This window comes from Triplophysa rosa, linkage group LG2 (genome assembly GCF_024868665.1).
Source record: "Triplophysa rosa linkage group LG2, Trosa_1v2, whole genome shotgun sequence".
NCBI lineage: Eukaryota > Metazoa > Chordata > Actinopteri > Cypriniformes > Nemacheilidae > Triplophysa > Triplophysa rosa.
This window is the reverse complement of record NC_079891.1, coordinates 11,725,929-11,750,270: the sequence shown is the minus strand read 5'-3', so window position 1 is coordinate 11,750,270 and position 24,342 is coordinate 11,725,929. Positions and strand designations below refer to the sequence as shown.

The window sequence follows — 24,342 nt, the reverse complement described above, 5'->3', positions numbered from 1 at the left end:
TTTTATTAAAATAATATTATGTTAAATAGTTAAAAACTATAGCTAACTATTTTACCTTTTATACACAACATTATAAAGACTGTAAACAAACAACCATAAACATCATACAGAGTTTGTGTGAGATAGAAACAAGCTCGCATTACAGCAGGGAATGGTAAGATAATAAATACCGCAAGTGCTTTTTGCCCTTCTTGATCAACCAGTGTTACGCCACGTCTCGTCGCGAAAGACCTAAATCCATTATAAATACGATATTTGTTGCCTCTAGTTGGAACATAATTACTGACTATTAGGACATTTTTTCAAGTTGTGCACGTGTCTGCATTTGCAGATCACAAACACATGACGAACTCAACTCGCGTTAGTCCTTAAAAGTCTTTTACAATGAACATATACTTAAGGGCTGCGAATCTGAAGTGCCAGACTGTCTTTGTGAAGTTTTAATGGTTGGAATGGCCCCACTTTTTAACCAAAGCTTTCGTGCATAGCCGGTCTTGATCTCTCCCAGGTTCGTGAAGCAATCGTCGGTGAAATGCGTTGCACAAACTTGAACATTCGGATTGTACTTTTCTGGAACAGTGTTGTAAATAAAATGTAACCATTCGTTTTTAGTTGTCTCATCTTTTGGCAGGGCAAACAAAGAGTCTTTCTTTTCGCAACGAAACACACAGCATCTCCGAGACATGGCTGTGGCGGTGACGATACAATGAGATTTAAAAGTACGCCCACCTTACTTGTGTTTAGATTTGGTCGGTCTTAGTCAAATCATGTTAGGAACTGACGTACATTCGCCGGGGTGTGGTTACATGAGGCATTTCAGGCAGGTCTGGGTGAGCATTCGCTTTTAGAAAGAATGCATCTTTTGTTTCCGACACTTTAATTTTTGCAGTTTTACGTGTCTAATACATGGGCAACTTATAACACACCAAAGACACAGAAAAACACGTATTCGCGCCATATGACCCCTTTAATGCTAACTTTTTTTTATAAAAGGAAAATGGCGTTAGGGAACTATTGGTCGCTCCTCGAGTTACTTCCGCATGCCAATCTTCCAACGGATGACGTTTATGCGAGTGTCGTAACTCTGGTTTTAGTCGTAACTCTGTTTTTCAACTGCTAAAACGTAAAACGTGACGTCATTATTTATTTTGCAACCCGTTACGAAAATGAACTGTTTTTTTGTGTTGATAGTATAGTAACGATGGTTGAGTATTGATTAAATTGGGGTTAACAACATTTTTTTTAAAACAATGATTATTTTGTTTTAACACAAAATAAAAAAATATATAGTTAAAACCAAAAACAAAGATTACCGTAGTAAAACCATAGTTTTGCAATTTGTAATCAATACACCGAAAACATGTTACTAGGTTACACTTTTACCACACAAAACATGGTTAATTTTCGTAATGGTAGGATTAAAAATCATCAACCTATATTGGTAATGACAAACAATAACACACTGAAATAGCACAGATATTTAATTAAATATTTTGTAACCCGGCGTTATGAATAAAGAAAACATAAGCAAGATAAACACTGATTACCATTTTATGAAATGTGACGAAACTCAAAATAAGGGCTTGTCAAGCTAAAACGCTCTTTGCACACGCTCTTTAAACTTTGTGCTGTATAGGCTACCCTTGGCGACTTTTAAATGACGTCAGTTGCGCTCAACAGTAGCTAATGTTACTGCAGAGGCGCTGGTAAAACATGGAATATGAGGCAGGTGTAAATACTTCACATGGAAAATCGAAAAGGAATCTTTGTCTGATAGCCGGTACAGTTACGATTCTCGCGTTTGCGATTATTTTCGTGGTTGTCTTAATTTGTACGATTAAAACAGAACATGGCCTGAAGGAAACTGTTATGAGCAGATGCCAGAGCTATGTGGACACCGAAACATCCGCCTCGAGGTGAGCAATTTATCCATATTTATCAAGTATAAACCTAATATTATACAGCCATTTCTGTACTCGATTCTGTTAAACACAGCAAAGCACGTTTACATTTAAGAATTCAGAGGTATTGAAATATGTATGGCTGCAGATCAGAATACTTTATAAAGTTTTGTGTCATAAATCAAAACAGTGTCAAGTCTGCCGATGTAAAGTTGGTTCGATGTTTGACATTTGTCAGAGATTCAGCCTCGTAAAAAACCAATAGTTCTTTAACGATTTAGCACAAATAACGACATGCTGTGTTCGAATTGTTTTCAAATGTACAAGAGAACACACAGTGCTTTTTCTTGTTTTATTCTGCCTTAAGGTATTGTAACTGAAAGACCTTATAATGCAGGGGTCATCAACTAAAACTGCTTGATGTCCGGCAAATGAACCCTCCTTACCAGCCGAGGTCGGTACGATTAAAGAAATACTTCACCCTAAATACCTAAAAGCATGAATTGATGTTTTTTGGCAGACCAAAGAAACGAGCATAAACAACATTTTTATTGAACAAAATATATTATTTATATATGATGTTCTCACATGGCTAAACATGTCTTTTCATATCTATAAGATGACACAAGTAATCCTTCACAAAATATATCTTTTAATGCTGTTCTGTAATGTCCTTTAAGTTACTTTGCTATGAAATATTTAAGATCAACCAGTAACAATGTCTGACAACAATATAATGAAGGAAGCCAATGTCTTGTGCAAAATGCCTTAATCTCTAAACCTGCACCGAACGTACATTCATTTCAACATAACTTTAAAAGAAAACGAAAGTGTTCTTTTCTGCTGAACTGAGATTAGCAAATAATGTTAGCAGCATTAAATTGTGACTGGACATCCTCTGATAACATTTCAGCTCTTCTTGTGGCTGTTGCAGTTGAAAGGAAGGTTTGTGTAGCGGCCCCTTTGGCGTTCGAAACATGAGGCAGAGAGTTTTGACGGGTGTTTGCAGTTTTATTCCGTCTCGATGCAATCAACTCAAGGAATGTCGTGATTGTTTTACTCTTTCCATACACCACAACACTTCAATGCACCACACTGCACTTTATCCTTACTGCATCGTTTATCACCGTAAAACTATACAAAAAAGAAACATAAAATTAAACTCAAGCAGTACGTATGCAATACGTAACAATGTGAACTTCACAGCATTACACAGCGTGGTTTACTCAAACAGAATTACTTCATCCTAAAAATGAGAAATAAATACAATAGCATGAAATGCAATTTGAATATAACATACCTCGTCCCGCTATTGCCAAGAAAGGGGAAACTAAGCACCATTACGCGTTTCAAATAAACTTTTAAATGCTGCTCTGAAGTTAGCTTATGCAACGCACGTGAGACTCTTCTTCTCTTGTGCTGCAACTCTACCCTTAAGTTCCCTTGCGCCCTCTAGTGACGCCTTCCAATAAAACAAAAAAAGGGCAAGCGGTAATTACAGTTTAGTTATTTTTTTATTTTAGTTCATGTCTTTCTTTTCCATCTAAAAGTGTTTCACACGCAGCCACCATGCACTCTTTACTATTTCCCCATCAGTAAAGGGCTTGTTGTCTTTTCCTAAGATCCACTGTATTCTTAGTGAGTGAGGGAGGACCCGTGTAGATCGCTCATATTTGACTTTGAGCTAATTTATTTTCCGTCCCCTTACCTCGGACTGCTGTGGGTAAGTTGCTTCAAAGTGTCTAGGTCTAACGTTAGTTTCATAATGCCGTTTGAGGTTTCCACTTTTGACAACCGCAACAGACTCGAGCAAATGAGACAAACTGGCCTCGTACACGTCGACGCAGGAAGAATAAATGCGTATCTGTTGACCCATTCACACTCAAAGCGTCAACGTTTCTAACTTTTGAAAATGCCATAGTTTTTCAATAACTGACAGTTACATCTGTCTGCGCTGGAACTCTGGGCTCAGAGTGGCATCACTTAGCATGTGAAACTTCGGTGCAGGATGGATAATCATCACCTTCTGCAACATTCCTATACACATGTTTGTTTGTTTGTTTGTTTGTTTATTGTATTCGTTTTCACAGTACTCCGAAGTCAAAGCGAAGACATGACATTTATTGACAACACTGTGATTAATACGTGTTGTAAACCATAACAAAACATGTTCACTTTGTATGAATAAACAGCATCCTGCATTATCATTGTTGTTCATTATGCATATAACGAGTTAATAATAAATGACAAAAGTACGTGAATTCTACATCTCTTTATTTGTGTATCATAACACTGTGAGACAAAGACAAACTTGTGCTCCAGTGTTTTAGTGAGTTTGCTGGACACAGAAGTACATTTTATATTTACATTTATGCATTTGGCAGACGCTTTTATCCAAAGCGACTTACATTGCATTATCCTATACATTTATACATACTGTAGGTATGTGCAATCCCATGGGATCGAACCCACAACCGCAATGCTCTTACCACTGAGCTACAGGAAAGCTAGCTGTCATCTACAAATTACTGGCCTTTTCAACAACATGTGCAGTAAATGAGCCCATCAGGTGATGCACCAACCTGAGAAATTCATGTAATTATGATGAATCCACACTGCTTCAATATGACTTTTATTGGTAGCTCATTGAGATCACCAGACCACTGTTTGTGTTCATCTGTTTATTGAGCCCGTTGAACTTCTTTAAATTATACTTGTTAAGTACCGCAATTGTGATTCATTGTAAAGATTTTCTCTATACGAAACTTTGCATCTGATCCTCGTTTGTTCCATTATTGTTATTTTGGCTTTTAGCTGTAGCTGAATCCCTTTTAGCCACAACCGGTGTCGCCCTGACGGTGTCACCTTAGTGTTGGACTGACTGCCACCACTGCGACGGTGAATGACGTCACTTCCCGATACAAACAAGCCCCATTGAATAAGCCCACCCCCGCCAGTGATTGACAGGTTTCTGTACAAGTCAGAGGAAACGCAAACGCAAAGTGATTTGCGATTTCATTTGAGTTTTGGCAGGCGTAATACGCGACGCCAGAGGAAGTGAAATGGCATATGGGGAATTGCTATTGCGATTTAATTTCATTTGCAAATAGACTTTGCTTTTCCTTTTGAAATTTGGCAGACATTGTACGTTCGCGTAAATGCAAATGCAAACGGTTTGCGTTTGCGTTTGAATTATGTCACAATTTTGACACGAACAAATAGAAAATGCATTTGCAAACGCAGTTTGCAATTCCTTTTTAGTTTAGTCCGCAAAATCATTCCATAGCTCTTGGCTCTCTGGCTGAATCTGAAATCGCATACTGAGTAGGTACTTAATTTCAGTAAGTATGTACTACGTACTTAACGGGGCTAAATGGGTACTTACTGTTTTCCCTGAATGGGTGTAGTATGAATGCGATCCGGCCATCGTACACCATATTGAAGTGATCATGTGACAAAATTCTTCTTCTGGTCCTTTTCCATGGCGGGTGGCAACTTACATTTGAGGTGCATATCCGCCACCTACTGTACTGGAGTGTGGGCCAGAGATTAGCAGTGTGATGTAATGACAAGCGCAACAACTTAAGTTATGAGAGACAGGCTGCATTAACGCCGTAACATGGGTTTTGTACAATTAAACAACACATGAAACAAAGCTTTCAATTTTCTTCAAGTACAGCACATTCAGAGCTTTTTATTTTCATGCGTTTTCATTTTTACCTTGTAGTGCTATATGCTTTTGATAAAAGTAAACAATTAAAAGGAATACAGCAGCTTTGTGATTTTGCCATGCGTTTTCTCTGTTTAATTTAAGCAATAACAGGCCCATCCACACTTCCCATTGTGAATAATGATTATGCCAATGGAATGTTCTTTTTGCAACAGTAAAACTGTAAACTGCTGCTAATTATTCTTTTGTTTGTATTCTTCCTATTGGTTGATGTCTTTCATGTAGATACGTTACTCTACGTTATGCATTCTATTGTAGTATTAAAAACAACCTGAGAAAATCTCTTCTGTACGGTGGTGTATTGCTGCCACGTACATTTAATTTTTTCCACTCAATTATGTCGTTAAAACGAGATATGTCGTTTAAACAAGATAATATGTTGTTATAACAAGATAATATGTTGTTAAAACAAGATGATATGTCGATATGTCGTTTTACCTCACTGCATGATATTACTTTAGCGGTTTATTAATATTCTTTTCTTTTCTTTATACCTCACAGATGTGAGAGTAAACATATATATTTTAATGATTTTCGATCGATTTGGCACGTTTAAATGAACGGACCCTTATGTTTGCGAGTGTGACTGAAGAAGCTTTTTATAGTTGTATCTAAAAAACGGACATCCTGCTAAACTTGTGGTAAGACAAGAATATAATATTAATCTTAAAGATAATATTTATTCATCTCTGTCAATAAATATCTGCTTTGAATCCTCTACATTGTGTTGAAGTCTTTGGTTATTTATGTCATTCACTTCAGTATCTGAATAAAGTGTCTGATGCTGATGTACAGTGCTGTGTTAAGTTTTATTAATCGTCATATTTTGTGTAATACATTTAACTAGCAAAATATTTAAATTATGCATAAAATTGAATCATTAATGCACAGATTAAATCACAAATTAATTTAATCCTCCATGCGAGGGACGATGTGTTTAAATACAATTTTAAAAACTATTTTAACTGTTTGGTTGTTGGTTCCTGCGACAAATATGGTCTGTTCCATTTACGTCTTCAGGAGGAAATCATCAAGTCCCAGCAATATCTAATGTTACATATTCCTGAGAATATGGGAATCACAAAGTTAAGTTGCTGGAACGTTATTTGGTACGTTGTGGCAACGAATATGGTCCAGTCGTCACTGTGGTAGCTGAGCGGACCCATTAGTGGCAATATTCCTTGTTGATGAACTAGACCGTTATGGGAAGCTTCGTGGATATAAACTACTACATCTGAAATGTATTCAGGCTGGATTTGTTGTCAGTCAAACATTTATTAAATATTCTGGATCCGTAAGTGCAACTCAGAAGAGAAATCGCTGTCTTGATTTTGGCTACACTGTAAAAAAGAAATCCTGTAAAAATGGATAAAGTACTGGCAGAAAATTACCAGTACGTTTTCCTTTATTTTATGGACATTTCCGTTAATGATAAAATGCAATTTAATGCAGTGCAAAAAGTAAAATACAGGTTAAACAACTGTAAAAATGAATACAGAAAATTCCTTCATATTAATAGAGTAGGCCTATATTGTGCACTATTTTTATGGATTTTTTAGAGTGTACTGTACAGCGGGCCGTGGTTCGAAAACATGACATTTTACCCATGTCCATCTACAGTAGAAAACATATCGCTTTCACGTAATAGGTTAATGTGTAATTAGACATGTGCCCGGTTAACCGCGGTTACCACTAAATCCTGCTGAAACCGAGTTGGCTGCGATAATGCAAAATATAGATTATTTTATTGATGTGTCGCTTGTCCGTGAAGCACGGCTCTGGGATCAGTAGGAAATGCTGCTCGATCTAAAAGCAGTGCGAGTTTGAGTCGCTTATAACATGCATTTAAAAAAGCAACACCCGTCAAACATGATCATTATAAATATACTTTATTATCATGAAAATACCTGAGGAGGCTTGAGGATCAGTGATGAAAACATGTCCTTAGGCATTTCCTAGAACTACTTGTGTCTTCTTCTGCAGTGCGTATTTGGAGTTTCTGCACTCTGGCTTTCGGATGCAGCAGCATTTTACCGTACTGCACTCACAAATTGTGCATAAATCACGTTATATATATTTATTTCGGTTAACCGGGCATATGTCTATGTGTAATTATTATGAGACGTCATATTATCCCTTTATAACAAGAAAATTATCTTGTTTTAACGACATATTATCTCGTTAAAATGACATATCTCATTTTAACGACATAATTGAGTGGAAAAAATTAAATGTAAGTGGCAGCAATACGCCACCGTACTTCTGTGTTGTTTTTATGTGCTAAGTATGTTTTAACATGGATGTTATCCAAATGTTATCTGACCACGCTCTCGTTTAACTTTCACTTGCTCCTCATCTGTTCTTTTCTTTACTTGTCCATACAACTACACCATTTTTAGACGTCTCTTAATTTTTCGTTTGAATAAATGAGTAATTTAATTTTAGTAATGAATTGGTTTAGGGCTTATTTGTGTTTTGTAAATGATCTTGTGATAATTATCACGTAGTTTGTTATATATGCAAGTTAAAAAAACATTTAAGCAATAAATATATTGTAAGGGGCAAATATACAAATAAAACACAATCATAAATAAACTGCTGAAAATAAGCTCAATATTAATGCTTCGTATTTCATTTCTATGAGTTAAAACTATGCACGAGTTAAAACACGGTCAATTTAAGAACCAAAGCAAGGTCAATGTTAATGTTACATTAGCTTTACAATAATTAACAACATGTTTAATGTACATGAAAGTCGGCTGAGACGGTTTTGCGGTCTGTGCATGGTATTCTGTCCCGTGGGCTCATGAGATATAAAAGTATCTCAAGGATCTGTTGCTGAGTGCTTCAGAATCTGCGCGTAACCAGTAAGCCATCCGGGAATTTCTCGCATAAATATTTGTGTATATTTATCTTCTGGCTATAGCCTATCATAATAAATCTGATTATCAGAACTTAATTGGATATCTGTCACGGAATACGTGGCGAGAACCCAAACGCAGGCAGGCAAAGATGGGGTAAACAAAACACTTTATTTGACAGGAAAAAAAGACAAAGCAAAACACCCACGATGGGGAAAACTGAACTAAGAATATATTTAACAAGGCAAACAAAAACTTCCCTCAAGGGGGCAAAAACGAGAACAAAGAAAAATCAAATTAACAAGACAAGAAACTACCTTGGAACAAAGACAGATGACGAGGGACGAACTGGATACAAAACACGACGTAGCATACGGCACGCAATACAGGCAATACAATACGCAAGACACTACAGAAGACAATCCACCAGCACAAGACAAAGAAACATGAGGAGGGTATATATAGGGAGAGACAAACGAGGGATAATTACACTGGGCAGGTGTGGGACATTAGACATGAGAGGAAAGCAATACAAGAAACGAGAGGGACGGGGCTAATGACAAGACATGAGAAAACACATGAGATGTCAAAAAACAAACATCTCATGGCTTTCTCACAAATAACCTAAGGCTTTGCCATGGCTCTGCTACAGGACCAAGAAAAACATGACTAAGGAAGCAGAGCCATGACAGAAGCCCCCCCTTTAATGAGCACCTACAGGTGCTCACCAAGGGGTAGACGGACAAGACAAGGAAGACTGAGACAAAGACAAGAACAGACAAAACATGGAGAACAGAATAAGTGGGAGACAAGACAAAATTACAAAGGGACTTGGGTGGGACAACAAGAACAACAAACATGGGAGGGGGGGAGGGGCCAAACCAGGGCCCATAGGGGGCAGTCCATGGGGGTGGGGAGAAGTCCCAGTCCCCGGCTGCGCTCGAGGGCGCGTAGTCCTAGGGGACGTAGGGGGAGTCCTGGGGGGACAGTCCTTGACCCTGGGGTCTCCCCGGGGCCGGCTTGGCTGCCGGACTGGGGACCGGCTGGAAGGCCGGCTGGACAGGGCTTGACGCCGGCTGGAAGGCCGGCTGGACACCGGACAGGACATCAGACTAGACATCGGACCGGACCGGACAACAAACTGGACACCGGACCGGACGCCGGCTGGATCACCGGACTGGACGCCGGCTGGACCACCGGACTGGACGCCGGCTGGACCACCGGACTGGATGCCGGGTGGACCACCGGACTGGACGCCGGCTGGACCACCGGACTGGACGCCGGCTGGATCACCGGACTGGACGCCAACTGCACCGGACTGGACGCCGACTGCACCGGACTGGACAACGACTGCACCGGACTGGACACCGGCTGCACCGGACAGGACACCGGCTGCACCGGACTGGACACCGGCTGCACCGGACTGGACACAAGACTGGACACCGGGCTGGACACAAGACTGGACACCGGACTGGACGCCGGCTGCACTGGCTGGGTTGGAGTCTGCGCCCCCCTCCGCTGCCTCTTCTTCTTCAACCGAACCGCAGGGCCTGTGGTCGGCTGCGAGGCAGCAGTGGAGGGCGTGGCTAGCTCCGCACCGGAGGAGTCTGTAGACACTTCCCCGGACGCCCTCCTTCCTCGCTTGCCACGGAGGGTGACTGGTGGAGATGAGACTGCAGGGGCTGAAGCGGAAGGTGTGGCATTCCCCAGGGTGGTGACCGCCACTACACAATCCTCCGCAATAGGAGTAGGCGGGAGCTTGAGGAGCCTGGGTGGTCGCTGGAGGAGAGGCCATTAACCATGTCTTTGAATGACCCCCTGACCATTCTCTCTCGGTCCTCCAGAGATGGAGGGTTGACCAAGCCCGCAAGGAAGAAGGCGTTCATAATAGCCTCGGGGAGAAAGCCTCTCCTCCTTGCCGATGCCTGGGCATATTCGGCGAGGGCCCGGTCGCCCTGCGGAGGAAACGGGCCGTCGCCCCTCTGGATCCTGGCAGTGGTTGACTGCCACCAATTGGCCAACTCCCGCCTGGTAGAGGCCGAGGTGCTGCCTGCTGGGTTCTGAACGGGCTGGTGGATTCTGTCACGGAATACGTGGCGAGAACCCAAACGCAGGCAGGCAAAGACGGGGTAAACAAAACACTTTATTTGACAGGAAAAAAAGACAAAGCAAAACACCCACGATGGGGAAAACTGAACTAAGAATATATTTAACAAGGCAAACAAAAACTTCCCTCAAGGGGGCAAAAACGAGAACAAAGAAAAATCAAATTAACAAGACAAGAAACTACTTTGGAACAAAGACAGATGACGAGGGACGAACTGGATACAAAACACGACGTAGCATACGGCACGCAATACAGGCAATACAATACGCATGACACTACAGAAGACAATCCACCAGCACAAGACAAAGAAACATGAGGGTATATATAGGGAGAGACAAACGAGGGATAATTACACGGGGCAGGTGTGGGACATTAGACATGAGAGGAAAGCAATACAAGAAACGAGAGGGGCGGGGCTAATGACAAGACATGAGAAAACACATGAGATGTCAAAAAACAAACATCTCATGGCTTTCTCACAAATAACCTAAGGCTTTGCCATGGCTCTGCTACAGGACCAAGAAAAACATGACTAAGGAAGCAGAGCCATGACAATATCTTTAGTACATTTTCATAACTTGCATGCATAATAGCTATGGTGAGCATTTTCAGTCAATGAACTGTAATAAATAAATGAATTAAATCAATCTAAGAAAAATTATGTATAAGATTTATAATTGGATATGGTTACCGTGAAATATATCGCTACTGTGAGATAAAATTACTCATTCCGTGAAATAGATTTTTGGTCATTCCGCCCACCCCTAATAGACAGGTGTCATGATATACAAGGCGACAGACTCAATTGCGGGGAGAAACAGAACTTTATTAACAAGGTAGATAGACAAGACAGTCAATAGGCATCACCAGTAGCACGGAGAACACAGCAGACACCCTCATACGACAGAGAACTAGAATCCCAGAAGTCCTGGAGCGGGGAGAATGCTTGACCCGAAGATGCTCAGAGAACGGGAGAACTGCTTCCGCAGAGAATACTCGACCCGGCAACACACGAGATGTAAGATTCAATAGTCCAACCCCGTCCGGGGAATTCCAGTGTATGGATGGTAAGTCTGGTGATGCTGAGTGAGCGAGTCTGGGACGCCAACGGGTACTGAGGAGAGGGCAGAGAAAATAAACCAGAGCAGGCAAAACAAAACTGAGAAGGGTACTAGAAGGGAAGCAAGACTAGGCTAAGGCTAGGGTAGGCTTAAGAGAACTCCAAAAAATAACAAAGGCTATAACTGAAACTAAAACTGAGGCTAGATATAAAATACTAGGTAGACAGGAGAAGGGCTGTAACATACATAGGGTAAACACACACATGTAACGTACAACGATCTGACACAGGACAGTAGAACAGAAGGGAATATAAAGGGGAGGAAATCAAAATCCAAACGAGAAACAGGAGGAGAGAGAGAGAAGACAACGAGTAACGCCAGGAAAAGTCAAAGCAAACAAGAGACAGGAGTGGAGAGAGAAGAGACACTGATTGGAACAGATGAGAAGACTGAAACAATAACGAGGAGACAACAGTGTAATGTGGAGGCGGGGTCACACCACAATAACAAGAAAATGCATGGTAGGCTGTAACCACACCATGTGCTCAAAAGAAACGAAACGAAACATCTACACAAGAGAAGAAACAAAGCCACAAGAAACAAAAATGTCAACACAAGAGAGGAAACAAAGACACACTAAACAGGAAACCTGACAGTACCCCCTTCCAAGAGTGCCACCAGGCGTTCCAAAAGGAGAGAGGCACCCACCCAGACAAGAACCCGAAGAACCAAAAAATAAGACCAAGAAGGGGGGCACTGACCACCAGGGCGTAACGGGGAGGGGAAAACAAAGGGCGCTGGATAAAACCTGGGGGACCAGGACTGGGGTGGGGAGGAGCGCGAGGTGGAACAAAGAAAGAAAGGAGGGAGGCCAGGGTGAATAAATGGGGCTAGGCCAGGACTGGGATGATGAGTAGGACAGGACACCAGCCTGTGGTGAGGTAAGGGGGCAAGGCCGGGGCTAGGTGACCAGGGCTGGGCCAAGGACAAGGGAGCTCTGGCACGGGAGAGGCCGCAGCGGGCACGGGAGAGGCCGCAGTGGACTCGGGCACGGGACAGGCCGCAGCAGACTCGGTGGCTGGATCGGGGAAAGTGGCCACTGACTGAGGGCCTCCTGGCCCTGGGAACATGGCCGCTGGCTCAGACGCTGACTCGGGAGTGCTGCAGCTGAATTGGAAACAAAACTTTATTAACAAGGCAGATAGACAAGACAGTCAATAAGGACCACCAGTAGCATGGAGATCAGCAGACACCTTCGTACGACAGAGAACTAGAATCCCAGAAGGCCTGGAGTGGGGAGAATGCTCGACCCGAAGATGCTCAGAGAACGGGAGAACTGCTTCCGCAGAGATTACGGGGCGGAGAGAATACTCGACCCAGCAACACACGAGGTGTAAGATTCAATAGTCCAACCCCGTCCGGGGAATTCCAGTATCTGGATAGTAAGTCTGGTGATGCTGAGTGAGCGAGTCCGGGACGCCAACGGGTATTGTGGAGAGGGCAGAGAAAATAAACCAGAGCAGGCAAAACAAAACTGAGAAGGGTACTAGAGGGGAAGCAAGACTCGGCTAAGGCTAGGGTAGACTTAAGAGAACTGCAAAAAATAGCAAAGGCTATAACTAGTGATGTGACATTTGAAGCGAGGCTTCGGAGCTTGTGTCGAGCAAAAATGGGCGTGCCAGATGAAGCCTCTATTCGATGCTTGTATTGTTAACGAAGGAATCACGTGACCAATGACAAACGAGGCCTTGGTTTGTATAGAATATGTTATCGGTTTCGTCTGAGTATCGCTCCCGGATAAAGCAGTTTCGAAACTCGCGCCACCTGTGAGTGTTGCGGCGTTTCGGAGAGGTGTCAGTAGTAGAGGTAGCAGAAGTAGAGTGTTAGAGAGTCAGAGAATTGTCTTTTTTTCGTAATTTTTTGTGTCATATATGTGTTAGCCCTATACTGTCACGGTCCCACCGTCTTGTTTATGAAATTCTAGTCGTGTGGTGGGATCGGGGCAGAGTCCTTAGGTTGTATGTGAGAAGACCATGAGTTGTTTGTTTATTCCTCTCATGTGTTTTCTCGTGTCTCGTCATTGGCCCCGCTCCTCTCGTTTCCTTGTGATCTTTCCCTGAGTGTTTAATGTCCCACACCTGCCCCATGTAATTATCCCTCGTTTGTCTTCCCTATATATATACCCTCTTGTTTCTTTGTCTTGTGCTGGTGTATTGCGTTCTGTGCGTATGTTTATGTACGTATGTTATGTACTGCTTCGTGCCATCGTCTTGCCTTGTCCTGTCATCTGTTCTTCACGAGTGAGTCTGTTTGTGCTACCCTGTATTGTTCGTATTAGATGTTTGGTTGTGTCGTTAAAGTTTAGTTGTGCCGTTCTTGTTTTCATTTTGCCCCCTCGTGGGAAGTCTTTGTTTTCTGTTTGTTTCTTAGTTTAGTTCCTGTTTTATACCCCCTCGTGGGTTTTTGTTTTGTGTGTCTTTGTAAATAAAGTTATTTGTTAACCCCTTCACTGCCGTTGCCTGCATCTGGGTTCTTCCACTCTGCGTTCCTGACATATACATCATGATTACATTATATTAGGTTAGATTAGTTATATTAGATAGATAGTATATTGTCATTATTAATTACATCAGTTATATTATTTTGTTATATTAACAGTTAGAGAAGATTGGCTAGTTGGATTGTTTTGGATTTGGACTGGACTGGACTGCTTGTTGATTTGGATTGCCCTTTTAGATTTGTTTGCTTGATCTCCTTTTCCATTATCATGGAGCCAACAAGAAAGAGGAAAACCTCCCCTGTCTGGGAGTATTTTGAAATGGTTGCTCATAATAAGGCATGTGTCATTGATATTTTTACTGTCTTAGTATAATTTTAATCCTTACTATATGGCTGTATAAACTGTCATGACTATTATTTAATTTTTCTAGGTGAAATGCTTGCTGTGTCAAAAAGAGCTATATATTAGAGAGTATAATGGGCTCAACAGAAGCATCAGTAATCTCACTTATACCAGCTGGCACTGACATTTTTATGTTCTCCTGCATCCTCTGTTCCTTGTGAAAGGATATTTTCCAAAGCAGGAGAGGTTTTGTCAAAGAAGAGGAATCGTTTAAACCCCAACACTGTTTAAAAAATTCTGTTCCTCAATAACAATCCTTCCTGTTTCCAGTTTGCCCCACAATACCCCCAGTTCCATAAGCACTACACTCAACTGAAACCATTAACAATTCCCTGCACACACAAAAAGAAGAAACTTAATGATTTGTTTTAATTTGCAGTATTACACTCGCTCCCCCATAGGCACTGCACTCAACAGTCTCACTTTTCCTGTCACACTGTCACTTTTCAAACAATTGATTAATAATTAATTGTTTGTGTGCGTGCGAGAGAGAGAGAGAGAGAGAGAGAGAGAGAAATAAATAAATAAAGAATGCACAAGTAAAGTTACACAGAGAAAAACACATTTTATTTGACACCTAGCAATGGACAATTGTCTTCGGATGTCACTGGCTCAGAATTAATTGATTTGTGTACAGTTAGGTGTCACTAGTGAGCAATGCTGAATGAAGCTCCGGGTAATTAACCTTTTGATGAAGCAATAGACTGCGAAGTCTCAGTGGTACAGGAGGCTTCATTTTGCCATCACTAGCAATAACTGAAACTAAAACTGAGGCTAGATATTAAATACTGGGTAGTCAGGAGAAAAGCTGTAACGCACACAGTGTAAACACACACACATAACGTACAACGATCTGACACAGGACAGTAGAACAGAAGGGAATATAAAGGGGAGGAAATCAAAACCCAAACGAGAAACAGGAGGGGAGAGAGAAGACAACCAGTAACGCCAGGCGAAAGTCGTCATAAAGCAAACGAGAGACATGAGTGGAGAGAGAAGAGACAACACTGATTGGAACATGTGAGAAGACTGAAACAATAACGAGGACACACCACAATAACAAGAAAACCCATGGCAGGCTGTAACCACACCATGTGCTCAAAAGAAACTAAACATCTACACAAGAAAAGAAACAAAGCCACAAGAAACAAAAACGTCAACACGAGAGGAAACAAAGAGACACTAAACAGGAACCCTGACAGACAAGTAGTATTTTAAATTTATTTTAACACATTTACACATATTTACATGTTTGTACATGTAAACGTATTTAAAACTGTTCCACAGAATTCTGCAGATTTTTCCACAAAAAACAAAGAACAAAAAAGTCTGCAGTATTTTCTGTGAGTTGAGTCTATTTATTATCAAAGTATTTGTCAGTAATACAGCTATTTTGGGGGGAAATGTCAATAATTGTATTGCAGGGTGATTTAAGGTGTGCCCCTAAATTCTCTGCTTGCGTTCATAAAAAATTCAGTCAGGGCTACAGTGCTCCTAGTAGAGGTGGGCGGAATGGCCAAAAATCGATTTCAAGGAATGAGTAATTTTATTTCACGGTGACGATATATTTCATGGTAACAATCTCATATTATAATTCTATATATTATACCTAATTTTTCTTAGATTGATTTCCTTTATTTATGTATTACAGTTCATTTGAATGCTCACCACTTAAAATGTAGGCAAGAAATATGAAAATGTACTGAAGATATCAGATTAAGTTCTGATAATGAGATATATTATTTATTTATATTTTTCTTCTGGCTATATCATATGTATACAGTAGGAAGATAGACAACATGTATAACAATGACGTATGAATAAATGCACAATGAAAGTACATTATGTGACTGGTGTTATAAATGGTGTTCAGGCCCAGGTAGCCAGTGCAGTCGGGCCAGTTCCGGCCGAGTGTTTGCGCACTCGGCTGTGTTCTGGCAGTGGCTCACCAAAAGTAAGCCAGCTCTGGACAGATCCAGAGACTTGGACACAGGTAGGGTAAATAGACTTTTTCAGAATGGGTTACCTTTTAACAATGCAGCAAATTTGTTTTACTTTGTAATAAAATGATTTAGCAAGTGGCACTTAATCTCAAATGTTTTTTACTTTAGTGAAAAATAAATAGAAGACAATCCATAGAAGAAAGAAATAAAAAAGATCCTGATTACCTAACATTTAAATTCACAAGTAATGTAATGTTAGCTGACTGAAGACTTGCTTTAGATAGTTCTAGCTTGTATATAGTATTACTAATTCTAAACATGAGAGCTATTTTTTTCCCATATTAACAAGCATCAATATTATATTAAACATCCAGATTTAAATTCATATTTACAAAAGACAAATAATAAAGCTGGGTTTTTATGAACATAACTACCATAATCAATATTCAAGATTTTACATTCCCAACCTTAAAGAAAGTTAAAAGAAGTGACCATGTTAGTAGTATATATAGGGGTCATTGTGTCAAAATGATTGATGGTGACCCTTGACCTTTGCGGGGGGGTTGAATTACTGTGAGGGCCCCTCCCCCTTTGCGTTGACCTTTGACCGTATCCGCCCCATTGTGATTGACTGCCTCCTTTGCGTTGAACTTTTGCCCTTTGACAGTATCTGTCCACGTCGTGCGGGATTGCCCACGTCTGGAGTTGAACTCTTGAACTTTTGCCCGTACTGTTACCGAACATTTTTCTCTCTTTTCCGGAGATCATGTTTGGACATGTTTTAATGAGGTTGACGCGTATCTTATGCGTGAATAAATAAAGCAACGAGTGATTAAATAAAACAATAAATCGGCTAATAAGTGATTAAAGAAAGAATTGGTTATATAAGTGATTAAATAAATAATGAATATGCAAATAAACAAAGCAAGTAATGAATAAGTAAATAAACAAAGCAAGGAATGAATAAGTAATTAAATAAAGCACACTCTCTCTCTCTCTCTCTCTCTCTCTCTCTCTCTCTCTCTATATATATATATACTGTATATAGGCTGTGATAAAACTGTGGTAAAACTTACGTTGGTTGAAAGATCACATTCCTGCCGTTATACTGAAAGGACTGTTTCAGACATTCTAGCGTTGCAAACACACCGACTCGTAAATCGTCGTGACGTTTAAGCGGTACGTAATGTTTTCATCCGGCAGGGTGACAGCGTCGGACATTTTAATCGGGTATGATTTGTTTTACATCCCTAGCGTGAAAAATTGGCCGGATTACGACCGGTTATTTGTGTAGCTTTACGAGCGAGCGTATTATCTCGACACAGGGATGCGTTTTATAGGATCGCCAGCTGAGGCTTTCGCCCTCGGGCAATGCGTGACCAATTGACCTGTGTGTACCCGAAGCATTCTATGGGGCAAACTATAATCTCGCTATATCTCTAACTAATCAGAAAACAACTTTCCACTAACATTCTGAACATATTCGGGTTTAAAACGAGATGCTAAAACATATCCGCTTTACTCCTCATTATCTGTTTTGTTTAAACGCGTAGCTTGAAAGCAACGCATGATCAATAGCCCCTCTGTTAGTATACAAGATGCCTTTTCCATAGAGCAATGGCTCCATCTTTTGGCTGTGCAATGTCATGACTTCAGGCATTTAGTAAAACCTATATAACCAGCTCCTCAAGGTTTTCTGGCTCATTTCCAAAAGCTTTTAGAGAGAGACAGCTCACGATCGGTCCAAATCAACCGACATTTTTTTTTTCAAGATGGATTATAACGGTAAGTGACTTTTTATCGTCAGTGCTGTTGAATGAATGAATGAATACTGACTATTTAAATGATGAATACGTGACTTGTGAGCTGTCAAATGAGCATGCCATTCTTTTTAAATAGCCGTAATCTTGCCAAGATGCTGTCGACACCCTAAAAGTATTTTTATTTTTATTATTATTATTTTTAATAGAATCTATTGCTTATAACTGTGATTCCAATTTTGATTCTAATTTATTGACGCAGAGTGAAGACGTACAATTCAATGGACGGTTAGAATGCGGTAGTTTTCATTTATGTGGATCTAAAACACCCTTATTCTTTTGATTAAAATATGTGCTTTAAAATAGTATTTGATTTGTCTACGTACGCGATCAACCAGCCGTTTCAGGCATCGTATTATAGCAAAGTAATTTGCTAAAATACATTATGCATGTTACATCGAGTATGAATCGTAAATGCTTTGCGGGGTATTTTTAAAAAAAATAGGAATTGTCTCGCAGGTACAAACAATTACGATCGAGATGAATATGTTGACATTGGACAACTACGTAAGTTATATCATTTTACTTGTGTTTGTCGAGCAAAAAATATATATGTTTATATTCTGATGTTTTTTAAAACCAAGGTTGAGCCACTAATCTATCAAATAATCGCATTATAAATTTATGTAAACTATGCTATGTTTTCGATAGTGAATACGTCACAGGACGCCACTTCAAATCAAGGTACAACATCTTTTTCTTATATCATATTAGAAAACATTCGGCCATGTACGGTTGTTGGAACCCTGCGTAACATGTGGATGTGACGTAACACTGTGCTACGCTATGAACTCTGGGTATTGAAGTCCGCTAGCCTATACGATCCGTAAAAAACCCTGCTGTGCTGAGAATTATGCTGTGATGAAGTAAAGTAAACGTGTTTTGTTATCTGAAAATGTCTATACGCTATACAGGTATATATATTTATATTTAAAACCAACTTTGAGTCACTAATCTTTCAAATAAATAGTTCAATTCTTTATATCCACATGTATGTTTCAATGAATCATGAATCAATTCTAATCATCAGCTTAACCTTTTATCTATTAATCAATTATTTTATTTGAATTATAATCAATTATTTTATTTGAATTATTGTATTTTATTTAAGTTATCATATTATCATTTATATCATTATTATTATTATTAATATTTAATATATTTTTATACGTCGTGACATGCCATCTAACTACTAATTCCTCCGTCTAGATTTATAAGGGTCTATAGAGCGACCGGTATTTATTGACCTGACACATGACGAGGAGGCTGGCTCCAGCAGAGCGGTTCCGGACCCCTCATTATTAATCGGTAAGCTATGACTACCATTTAATATAGTTACGCCATTGTGCTTTGGTGTCATTCATCTTTGTTTTTGCAATGTTTACTCATACAGAAAGGAGTTGTGATCTTACCACTGGTGGCGACGCATGCTGCGTAGTGCCAGAGCCGTCATTATCCATAGGTAAACTATGGCTAGCATTTAACATAGTTACGCCAATGCGGTTTGGTGTTGTTCATCTTTGTTTTGCAATGTTTACTCGTACAGAAAGGAGTTGCGGATCCGGTGACGATGTGTCTAGCTGGACAGATACACAGCTGAACGTTTGGGAGCGTTCGTCTTGGTCCAGCGAGCGAGAGGAGAGGTCTCTGATAAGGCGTCAGCAGACACCGTTAGCAGAACGAGAAGATATCGCCGTCGACGAACGATCATCATCGACGGGGGGTAGACAGACGCCGTTTGCTCTTCAAGCTCAAAATACTGTCTCGCTAGATCAACTCAACGCTATCTTAAGAGAGTCTAATATTCCTTTACACGAGTCCATTGACAGACTGTGGGGTTCTGTCGGTGAGATACATACGATTCTTATGAGATTGAATGACGTCACTTCCCAATACAAACACGCCCCATTGAATAAGCCCACCCCCGCCATTGATTGACAGGTTTCTGTACAAGACAGAGGAAACGCAAATGCAAAGGGATTTGCGATTTCATTTGAGTTTTGGCAGGCTTAATACGCGACACCAGAGGAAGTGAAATGGCATATGGGGAATTGCTATTGCGATTTAAATTTGGCAGGGTCGTAACTCGTAAGCCACGGGTAATTCATTTGCAAATAGACTTTGCTTTTCCTTTTGAAATTTGGCAGACATTGTNAGCAAAAAATATATATGTTTATATTCTGATGTTTTTTAAAACCAAGGTTGAGCCACTAATCTATCAAATAATCGCATTATAAATTTATGTAAACTATGCTATGTTTTCGATAGTGAATACGTCACAGGACGCCACTTCAAATCAAGGTACAACATCTTTTTCTTATATCATATTAGAAAACATTCGGCCATGTACGGTTGTTGGAACCCTGCGTAACATGTGGATGTGACGTAACACTGTGCTACGCTATGAACTCTGGGTATTGAAGTCCGCTAGCCTATACGATCCGTAAAAAACCCTGCTGTGCTGAGAATTATGCTGTGATGAAGTAAAGTAAACGTGTTTTGTTATCTGAAAATGTCTATACGCTATACAGGTATATATATTTATATTTAAAACCAACTTTGAGTCACTAATCTTTCAAATAAATAGTTCAATTCTTTATATCCACATGTATGTTTCAATGAATCATGAATCAATTCTAATCATCAGCTTAACCTTTTATCTATTAATCAATTATTTTATTTGAATTATAATCAATTATTTTATTTGAATTATTGTATTTTATTTAAGTTATCATATTATCATTTATATCATTATTATTATTATTAATATTTAATATATTTTTATACGTCGTGACATGCCATCTAACTACTAATTCCTCCGTCTAGATTTATAAGGGTCTATAGAGCGACCGGTATTTATTGACCTGACACATGACGAGGAGGCTGGCTCCAGCAGAGCGGTTCCGGACCCCTCATTATTAATCGGTAAGCTATGACTACCATTTAATATAGTTACGCCATTGTGCTTTGGTGTCATTCATCTTTGTTTTTGCAATGTTTACTCATACAGAAAGGAGTTGTGATCTTACCACTGGTGGCGACGCATGCTGCGTAGTGCCAGAGCCGTCATTATCCATAGGTAAACTATGGCTAGCATTTAACATAGTTACGCCAATGCGGTTTGGTGTTGTTCATCTTTGTTTTGCAATGTTTACTCGTACAGAAAGGAGTTGCGGATCCGGTGACGATGTGTCTAGCTGGACAGATACACAGCTGAACGTTTGGGAGCGTTCGTCTTGGTCCAGCGAGCGAGAGGAGAGGTCTCAGATAAGGCGTCAGCAGACACCGTTAGCAGAACGAGAAGATATCGCCGTCGACGAACGATCATCATCGACGGGGGGTAGACAGACGCCGTTTGCTCTTCAAGCTCAAAATACTGTCTCGCTAGATCAACTCAACGCTATCTTAAGAGAGTCTAATATTCCTTTACACGAGTCCATTGACAGACTGTGGGGTTCTGTCGGTGAGATACATACGATTCTTATGAGATTGAATGACGTCACTTCCCAATACAAACACGCCCCATTGAATAAGCCCACCCCCGCCATTGATTGACAGGTTTCTGTACAAGACAGAGGAAACGCAAATGCAAAGGGATTTGCGATTTCATTTGAGTTTTGGCAGGCTTAATACGCGACACCAGAGGAAGTGAAATGGCATATGGGGAATTGCTATTGCGATTTAAATTTGGCAGGGTCGTAACTCGTAAGCCACGGGTAATTCATTTGCAAATAGACTTTGCTTTTCCTTTTGAAATTTGGCAGACATTGTACGTTCGCGTAAATGCAAATGAAAACGGTTTGCATTTGCGTTTGAATTATGTCACAATTTTGACACAAACAAATAGAAAACGCATTTGCAAATGCAGTTTGCAATTCCTTTTTAATATAGTCCGCAATATAACTCCATAGGCTTTACTATTCAAGACAAGATCGGTCTTCACGACATAGCAACGTTTGAAAGACTGTTTGGCGTCAAAATAGTAGTTTTTTACAGAACGAACGGCGGCGCGTTAGAAACGTTTGCAAATCAGAGGGAACCTCATTAGAAAACAGTATTCCTCTATTTACACGATGAGCACTTATATACGATTCTTAATCTAAAGGCATTCATCGGTACCGACTACGCGTGTACGTACTGTTATAAAGGATACAACGACATTAAACTTCATCACTGTAGCCGTATCTGTAACGTGTGTTTTGACGCCGACTGTCACAAACACCCTAAAAGAACAGTACACTGTACCAATTGTCTGAGATTTTGCAATTCCGACTACTGCTACAAAATGCACAAGAAGCCCAACCCCGGCGAAGAAAAGGCCCCGTGCGATAGAATAAAATATTGTCAACTGTGTAACAGACGTTATGAAATTTCAGGACAAGGCATTGGAGCACAACACAAATGTGCTCCCGTCCGGTGCCTACATTGCGGCGAAGATCTCGTAGTTACGGGATCGCATCGGTGCTTTATTCAACCCCGTGCACCCAAGGATCCTAGCGAGAACTATATTTTCTATGATTTTGAAACCCGTTATGAAAATGGGAAACACGTCGCTAACTTTGTATGCGCCATCACCTTTAAAGGAGAACGATTTGTGGCAGAAGGTGCCTACTGCGTAGCGTCGCTAATCAACCATTTCAGACAACGCCGATACAAAGGGTACACCTTTATAGCCCATTACGCATCCAAATTTGATTCTTTTCTCATTCTGGAATATTTTTGCAAAGCGGGGCTCACGTTGGACATCATCATGCAGGGGTGCAAATTAATCTACATGTACGACAGCGCGTATGCACAGCGTTATATCGACAGCTACTCGTTCATCCCGATGGCTTTGTCAAAGAACCCCGCTGCTATAAACTTGACCACTACGGAAAAGGGTTACTTTCCACATCATTTCAACAGAGAGGAAAAAGAGAAATACGTAGGAAAATACCCAGATAAGAAATTCTACGGTTACGATAACATGACCGACAAAAACCAGGACAAGTTTGACGCATGGTACGCCACCGTGTCGGGTAAAATCTTTGACTTCATGAAAGAGTTGCGTGATTATGGTGTGAATGACGTCGTCTTATTACACGAAGCATGCATGAAATACCGTCAGTCATGGAGTGCACAGAGCTTGACCCATTCAGCTTTACCACGCTAGCTAGTTGCTGTATGGGAGTCTTTAAAGCTCATTATCTCGAAAGAGATACGCTAGCTCTGACGCATAACAATGCGTACGTTCAAAAGAACAAGACCTACTCCAACGTTTCGATCGAATGGCTCGAGTATCTCAAAAAGACCCGAAACGCTGACATTCACCACGCCGTGAACTACGGCAAAGTATCAATAGGCAATTACTTTTTAGACGGATACTACGAACAAGACGGTGTTAGACACGCGCTAGAATTCTGTGTGTGTATTTATCACGGCTGTTTAAAGTGTTTTGCAGGGCACCAGACCCATCCGTTGTCACACGTCCCGTACGGGGTACTCAACAGACAGTTTGACGAAAAGTTTGATTCTGAACGCGTACGGGTTAAAAACCGAAGTGATGTGGGAGTGCGAATGGCGTGAAATGAAACAGACCGTTCCCTCCGTGATAGAATTTATGAGAACTTATTCAGCCCCCGAGAGGCTAAAACCTAGGGAAGCCCTCTTTGGCGGACGAACGAACGCCTATAAACTCTACCACAAAACAGCTGAAGGAGAAAAAATAAGCTATTTGGATTTTACAAGCTTGTACCCCTTCTGTCAGGATAGGAAATCCTATCCGATCGGTCACCCCGAAATCATTTTCAAGGATTTCGAGCCGATTGATCGCTATTACGGTCTTGTTAAGTGTACTGTGTACCCACCGCGCAATTTACTGCATCCTGTATTACCTTATCACAGCAATAAAAAACTTCATTTTCCATTGTGTCGCACATGCACGCACACGCAAAACCAAACGACGAGCTGTAATCATACCGATGAGGAGAGAGCTCTCTCAGGTTGCTGGGTCAGTATTGAACTTTTAAAAGCCATCG

At 40.6% G+C, this 24,342-nt stretch overlaps 1 protein-coding gene and 1 long non-coding RNA gene across 2 annotated transcripts in view; both read left to right on the top strand.

The window, feature by feature from the left end:
- The first annotated feature begins 1,672 nt into the window (after positions 1-1,672).
- LOC130564928 (uncharacterized) lies at positions 1,673-20,464 on the top strand. Its single transcript, XR_008964310.1, has 4 exons — positions 1,673-1,916; positions 19,535-19,633; positions 19,719-19,787; positions 19,872-20,464. It is a non-coding gene; the product is annotated as an uncharacterized LOC130564928 (long non-coding RNA).
- A 373-nt stretch (positions 20,465-20,837) lies between these two features.
- The window catches only part of LOC130563559 (uncharacterized), a 92,374-nt gene continuing 88,869 nt past the window's right edge, over positions 20,838-24,342 (top strand). Inside the window, exons 1-4 of the mRNA XM_057349159.1 lie at positions 20,838-20,856; positions 21,161-21,250; positions 21,336-21,404; positions 21,489-21,788. Coding sequence (XP_057205142.1) covers positions 20,838-20,856; positions 21,161-21,250; positions 21,336-21,404; positions 21,489-21,788 — 478 coding nt within the window. The remainder of the gene's footprint in view (positions 20,857-21,160; positions 21,251-21,335; positions 21,405-21,488; positions 21,789-24,342) is intronic.